At 31.7% G+C, this 8,117-nt stretch overlaps 1 protein-coding gene across 2 annotated transcripts in view; it reads left to right on the top strand.

Moving 5' to 3' along the window:
* Positions 1-1,116: 1,116 nt before the first annotated feature.
* LOC148599614 (chitin synthase chs-2-like) overlaps positions 1,117-8,117 on the top strand; it is a 29,931-nt gene continuing 22,930 nt past the window's right edge. Inside the window, exons 1-2 of one of the 2 annotated variants that reach the window (XM_088559525.1) lie at positions 1,117-1,203; positions 7,262-7,380. In XM_088559525.1, the coding sequence (XP_088415651.1) occupies positions 1,177-1,203; positions 7,262-7,380 (146 nt within the window). In that variant the 5' untranslated portion in view covers positions 1,117-1,176. Of the gene's footprint in view, positions 1,204-4,996; positions 5,048-7,261; positions 7,381-8,117 lie in introns of those variants that run through there. The other variant, XM_088559524.1, reaches the window with a different exon arrangement.

Below are 8,117 nucleotides of genomic sequence, written 5' to 3'. Positions count from 1 at the left end.
GTTTCGCCGTTTTGGACACCGTAATCTCTCGGTTTACAGTTAAAACTAATGGGTAGTGTACACAGTTTTTAGAAACCGCTTTTGTGAAAAACTCACGTGTGTACACCTTAAAAATTTGACCGGTGTTGGGGGGAGTTTAATATGCTTGACAACCAGTTTGGGGTATCGCACAGGTGGTTTGAATTAATTTAATGATTTAGAAATCAGTAACATAGGTCTCGTATGATACTGTGTATGGTCAATTAAAGACTTTAAATATTATCTCCTTAGTCAATAAATTCAAGTTTATTATTTCATGAACATGGTTATATTACTAATGGTGCACTATAAATCAGCAAAGTCAATATTAGATGAAGATATTGTATTCTCTCATCGCTCAACAGAATAAATTTGTTCTTATAGTACATTCTAATATGCATCAAGGTAGTAAACTTTGGACATAGTAAGCTTAAGTTTTCTTTCACTGGCGTGTAGAAGAACCAACTAAATTACGCTACTCATCATTTTAAAGTGTGAACAATTTCCTCGTGGCAGGAATATTTGTCCCATGATCTAAATGCATGGCTGTGCCTATTCTCTGCAAGAAAGTAAAACGAGACTCATGGTATTGCCGACACCCCCCCTTCCCCACACCTCCTCCCCCGCCATGTTTCACTAGCTGTACGCACAGTGCTGCATATACTAACAATCGGTAGAGTTGCATGTATTATCCCAACATCACCTATCGACCATCCTGAAACAGTTTAGTGGCTCATTTGTCTGGCATCTTTTTGCACATTTCTGAGACTTTGTGTGTTTTGTTTATTGTATATGCGTGTTTCATTGTTTGTGGATTTTATGTCGAATTGCGATCTCTAAAATTATTAATTGGTGATTTATTTGTAGATACTAAATATTGTAAACTAGATCGAAATTGTGCTAAATAGCGTAGTCACTACAATCAAACGAAAACTTACCACACTAACTGACCAAAGTCCTATTCAATTCAGAAGCCCCTTTATCCCAACCATAACTCATTTATGTCAATTGAAATTTTATTAAACACCATTTTTAAACTTTATATCTCTTTTGAGCCCCAACTTCAAGAGTAATAAATTAAATTTAAAAAATTTACACACTCAATTCACTTGCTTGAAATAAAGTAAGAACTAAAAGATCACTGGAGAAGGAGGAACAATGGATTTTCCTGCTATTTACATGGGGGTAAGTTTATTATTATTTTTCTTATGAGGTACAACTTTTAAAATGAAATGTTACTTGATAATGGTTTGGCATTATATATGGACATTTTAACTAATTAGTAGTTGAAAAGAAAAACAATTGTTTAAAATTTAATAAATTTCCAATGTGGTATATTCCATGAATGGGCAAAACAACTAAATGATGCAGAACCGGAGCACGATTATAAACAAGTCTAAAATGCTACTGATTGTTAGCTCATTTTTGTTGTGTGTGTGTTTATTTTATTTGCTCAATAACAAAATGGGTTGGACAAAAGTAGATCATACTTATCTAGTGTTTTCCTATATACAATATACACATATAGAATACATATAGAATAAGAGAGCATGCTGTAACAATATATGAACTATACATTACTGTAATGAATGTAACTAAAAAGTCAGCTGGAGAGGAAAACAGTTTTTGAAAGGGGGTCTGATGGTGATGATCTATAACACCACAAAATCACAAAAAATATCAGCTTGGTTTACAAATCATACAATAAGTAATATTTTTGACCCTTTTATATACTGAAAAACCTGCTGAAAAATACAAATGTTTTCTTCATATGTTAATTCATTGCTTCCAGATAGTAAAATGTTTGCATGATGTGGATAAGTATCACAGAGCCAGCTTAAATTATTAAACAAAGTTTTTCTTTGGATTATATATAAAGGATAATGAAAGAGGTAGTGGTCAACATCTTCCATGTTTATTCTGGAAAGGGGCATCTTCACTCAATGATTTAATTATATTTTTCTGTAAAATAAAACGGATATGGTAAAACGGAACAAATACACCAGCGTATACCCTAAATACAAAAAAGTAAATACTTTCAGAGATCATCTACACGTTCAACAGTTTTCATAATGTTCAGTCAATCCAGCAAAATTACACCTATAAATCTATCAACAAATCGCGACATATTTTTACGTTCCAATAAACATCAACAAGTAAATCTAAATTGTAGAAACATCATAATAGTCCGAATGATCAGACAATATTTATCTTTTTATTTGGGTATTAATAAGTCCAAACCTGATATTTAAAGGATATGAACAAGATATTGTTAAATATATTGGTGCTATTTAAATTGTTCTAATTTTTATTACCAAAATTTGATTAATATTCATATTCTAGTAATACTAACAAAACAAGCAGATAGGCACCATCCCTTCTTTGAACATACTGTACATTTGACTGATCAAGTTTGAAAGTGGAATGAAAGAAAATCGTTTAATTGTTATTTGAAAATACAATAAAATTTCGTAGATAAATTTGCATGTACGTTTACACAATATTAAAACAGAAGACAGACAAAATGATCAGCATAAGACGGAACTTAAGAACCAAATTCCGATGACCTTTAATGTAATAGGGTACATTCTACATAATAATAATAATAATAAAAACAACCCCCCCCCCAAAAAAAAAAAAAAAAAAAAAAAAAAAAAAAAAACAAACAATGTATGTAGATTTGGGAATTCAAATAAAGAAAAACATAATATCAATGTCCTAAAAGATATCTAAGAATTCTCCTGACAATGAAAGTAGCCTGCGAATGAGCATTGCTGAAAGAAATCCCTTCTGGTGCACATTTTAAATTCGCGACCCCTTTATCCTCGACAATTTGGGTTGATAATCTTAGATTGTAGACATTCATTTGTTATGTGGTTATCACTGGAGCGAACAACCTCCTAAGACACTAACCACCTCCTTTTTTAATTTAACTGGATCCGCCACTGCATACATAAGATCGTTTAAATCTCCTCTCTGCTTATATTTGTCGAAGGTTCTTATTTCACGTCGAGGAATGCAACAAAGTCTTGTTTTCTCAGGTTTTTTCACAGCATGTTTTGATTTGCATGTTTAAAACACGTGATGCAAAGGGCCATTGGTATAATGTTAGGAAGGCACCAACCATTCCATAACCACAAAAAGCATGTAAAAGCCACCCCTCTCCCTGTAATAAAATAGTTTGCGTGAGTATCAATTTGTTTGTAAAAAAATGAACATTGCTTTAGAACACACGCAGAGGCACTATTAACATGAATAGGTATAGTGAATAAGTAATAAAAACATCATTAAACCAACTGTTACGTTGGAAATGTTGTGTAAGGATATAAAGCAAGAGTTTAAATGACAAACACGAAATTGTTTGATACACCTACGAAAATGAACAAATACGAATTTTTCATATCAAAATTTATGGCATAATATAGCCGTGGTAATCTAGTTGGTCAACATTGTAGGCTTTGAAATCTACAAGTACGCGTCCATAGAAAACTCCTTCGCCTAAAGAGGTCAGATTAAGTTGGGGTATAGGAAAAAGAAATAAAGTTGAGGAGACGTCTCCACGGGTACTCATTACTTGATTTACAAGACATTATCTCCAGTCAAAAATTTGAAACTGCATGATCGTATAATATAGCTAAAAAATTCCAAATGGTCAAATCAAAAATAGGTAGAATATTTGGAATCGGGTCACCACTATTGATTTTACGAACATAAAGTTTTTAGTGGAGTCCGAGTTGCTCATTTGCTTTTGTTACTTTGTATGTATGATTTTAGTTACTGTATGTTCTTTGTTGTATGTCTGTTTTCCATGTCTGGTCTTTGTCCCTGGATTACATTCTTTTGATTACCGCTATAACCTTGGTTCCCTTGATTACTCTTCCAAACAGTCATCAAGTTATTTTTACGTTACTATAAAACTACTTTAATTGGCAAATATTATTCAAAGCCATATAATATTTTTCCATGAGATATTGAAATGAAATATTTGTTCTAAAGAATTAACTCTAAATTATTTATTCTATAAGTTTAGATAATAAAAAGATGCATGTTTCCGTTTCCACCCCAGCAATGAGTGGCCCATCTCTTATTGGTCTAACAGTGCTTGTTTTTCCATGTTAAAAGCAAAATTTAGACTTTGGAAATTCGAACAGTGTTTCTGTATGATTAAGAATGCAGTGACTTTTTACACTTTTATGATCACTTATAAACATGAAGTACCCTTCAAATCGGATTTCAATTGCTGAACATATATGACTTGCTGATATGTGTTGCTCTTATACACATATCCTCAAATATTCTCCTTTCATTTGTGCATTTTCTTATTACTGACAATAGATTAGCTTTTCCTTGCATTGTATTGGAATATGAAAGTATGTTAAGTAAAATCACGAGCACCTAGGATGAAATTAGGTCTAAATTTGACACTCTATGTTACAATGGTATAGCCAATAGAGATAGATAGAAATATTTAGTTTACACAGTATAAATGAAAAAAAAAAAAAAAAAAAAAACACCGCGAAAACTGAAATTAGTAAAAAAGGAAATGAGCAACCCGGAAGCACGGAACAGATGCCTAGGCGGGGTGTCATTTCTGCATTTCTAGTATTAGTCTCTCAATTTGTTTATGACTTTGACGTGTGTTGTCAATTAGGAAAGTAATGTGCTATGAAAACCGTGTTTGTGACTAACAAAACAGTATAGCAGTTCTTTCTTCACGTGGTACACACCCACAGAACGTTCAGAAATACGTCACCAGAAGACACAAATATAAATGAAAGGCATGCCGTTAGAACAATATCTCTAATATGTAAATAATTATATTTACATTCTCTTAAGAACCCTCAATTTTACCGTTATATAAACTATAGAATTCCCCATCAATGCAAATATATACAATGTTATATGGCTCAATAAATATGACAGGAGAGAAATTAAGGTATAGCATGGGAGGTTAGAGGGCGACTATATCTCACAAATTATGTCTAAAAAGCCTCCTCGGAAAACTAAAAAGCCGAAGGGTAGCTTCAAGGTAAGCTGTTTTTTTTTCTGCAGTTTAAATCTTCGGTATCAGTTAGGAGTTTATAACGCCAGTAATTTGTAGTAAAATGCAATACATGAATTCATGAAAGAAATATATTTTACGTAAAAAATCATCTCTAAATTACTTAATTGATTAAATCAAATCAAATTGTCTGGAGAAAAAAGAACTATTCAATTGCATGTATCAAGCCAACACGAAAACTGCAAAACAAATCCATAGAGTCGGTCATCATTTTGCTTGACATTTTAAATTCATAGCTGAGTTAGCATTTATGGATAAAAATGGTATTTGAAAACGTTAAAGATTATTCTATTATGACGTTCTTCAAGGTTCTTTAAGCAAAAGTCATGGTACAAAGGTGATAAACACATGACTTACATTTCGTCAACACAAACGCCGCTTCTGTTAACAAATGTTAAGAAACTAGTCGTATTAGAATCGAAATGAATCACCCTGCACCAACCGTCGCCAAGGTTCATGATACACACAATTACAGTATTGTTGATGGACTCCAATTTAAATATAAGATTATATTTTGTTTCATCAGATTTATTTTGGTTACTTTTGAATATGTTTTTTTTTATCTTAAATTCTGAATACTGAAAAACGTTTGCATACTAAAATTATATTTTAAAAAAAAATATTTTCTGTCGGTTGCTTAAACTTACTTGTGATTCGTTTTTGATTTTCAGTGCTTGATTTTTAGTGTGAATGTGGTTGAAGTAAAGCCTGATTTTATCATAAGCAATGATATTCTTCCTTGGCTTTCTAATGTGGTTTCCTTGACAATAATTGTCTTGATCTGACTCAATTTCAAGTGACTGGTTTCAGTCGTTTTGTCTGTTTTAAACGTTTTCATTTGTGATTCCTATTTTGTTTGTTTTTTTTTATCAATTTGTTTATGCTGTGTTTATTACAAATTTATAATATTTTTAGTAGATTTATATCATTCGGAGTATCTATTGAATATTATAGCAAATTCAAAATTATATTTATAGTGTATGGGTGGTCTGAACAACAATCTGCTTTAGTAATGTTCATTTGTTGAAGAAAACATGTGCATTGTTGTATTCACTCAAGTCAGGGTTTTGGAATTTGAAGCATAAATGCATTTATGGAATATAAATTTATCACATTGTTTGAAATCAAAATATTCTTTTGAAATTTTTTCGTATAAACATAAATGTATGACATTGATAATACCGAAGTCTGCAAAAATTTGCTTATCATTAAAACGCAATGTTTCTATCCGTCCGGTTTAGTACACTTTTGTTTAGAAACTTTTTCATTTCTCTATTCCTTTGATTTTTTGTACTATATTTTCCTTTTTACTATTGGCATTGCAAATGTTAACTGCAAGTTATAAACTGACAATGTTTCATTTCTAATTTCACTAAAACAAACTAAATAATTTAGATGGTGAAATTTTTTTATCTGATTTGTTAAAACAATTTCTGATTTGCAATTGTCTATTTTTTTTTCTTGTTCACTAAAAAGACTTTGAATAAGAGAATTCTAACTGTCTGAACATTTATAACTGTGAATTCATGTCCTTCGCCGTCATAGCACATCAGCTCACAAGTCTGTTCTTGTTCGTCGTTCTGTCCTTTTCCAAATATTCGATTGTAACCTAAAACTGCTTGATGAATTTCAATGAAACTGTTATGAAATTCTTATTAAGTAAATCAAATGAAAACCAAGGTAATTAATGTTAAGCGTACTTATTTTGCATTTAGTCACTGCACGTATGATCCAATAAATGTTCATTCTACTTCCTGTTCAGATGGCCTCGCTTATTGGCTAATCGGATTTCATGATTTTGAAAGCATTTTTTGAAAGAAAAAAAGACCTGACGTAATCTAAACACTAATTGCAATACATTAATATTAGATAATAAATACAGTGACTGACTGGAATAATTAAATGGTTTATTTTAATCTATATTTCATTGGAAACTCGCAATAGACCCTTTTGTGGTAAATTGGTGAGCATGCTCAATATACACATCCGCGAGGTAGAGCTTGGGTAGAACAAAAGAATTTTCCTCGCGGAAGTGTATATTGAGCATGCTCTACGCATGTTCATCGACTACCCCAACGTTAGCACAAATAGGTCTATTTCAAATTTTAATCCGTTGACGAAAACAGATGGATTAAAATAGCGAAAGTGACCATTACTGCAGTGTTTTGTCCGTAATTGCAGAAAGAGAGGAGTTCCAACTTCTTCAGTAACATCAGTGTTCCAAAGAAAGATGACGAAATAGACATCATTAGTATGGATTCAGAACCTGGGAATAAATACAGCTTTGAGACAAACTACAGGTAAACGCCGCCAAACAAATATATCTATAGAAGTGATTCAAATGTAGCATCGTCCACATTTCATCTATTCCAATTAGTAAATATATTTTAAGGACAGAATCTTGTATGACATAAAAACTGGCTTTCATGGTTTACTTATGTTTGCAGCTCTTTATGACTCTGATGATTCGATTTAGTTGATATGTACAGAAATTGTATTTAAAAATATTTAATCTGGAAAAAAGTACTTCAGCTCATTGGACATCAATAATAAATAAAGCAATTCATTCTTTAGATTTTAACTAATGGCTATTGGTAAAGATAAATATTTAAACAAGGTTATGGTAAAAAAAAACATGTTGAAGCCATGAAATTCCTTTTGCATCCCAACTGATTTACCAATATATATGGACTTTTCATATTGTTCAGATAACATAAATTGATAAAATTTATAACACCTTGAGATTAACTTCGATCAAGAACTATGACCTCTGTGGAAGGAGTTCATGTTTCACACAGACAACATTTCGAGCAGTTACACGCATCCAATGTTATACTCAGAAGTAAAAAGCACACAAAAGGTAGACCTAACGCGACGGACATGACTCTTGAAATCAGTGATATGTTTGTAACATATTCAATTTCACCAAAGCCTATTAAGCTTTTATTTGAAACAGAATGAAATCACTCCAAGTTATTTTGATGCTTACATTAGATTGTTGTAAAATGCTGAATACAAACGTTCCAATGATTTGTAA

This window comes from Perna viridis, chromosome 13, assembly GCF_037379345.1.
Source record: "Perna viridis isolate PV_CMFRI_1.1 ecotype Kerala chromosome 13, ASM3737934v1, whole genome shotgun sequence".
NCBI lineage: Eukaryota > Metazoa > Mollusca > Bivalvia > Mytilida > Mytilidae > Perna > Perna viridis.
This window is presented reverse-complemented; position numbering and strand designations above follow the sequence as displayed.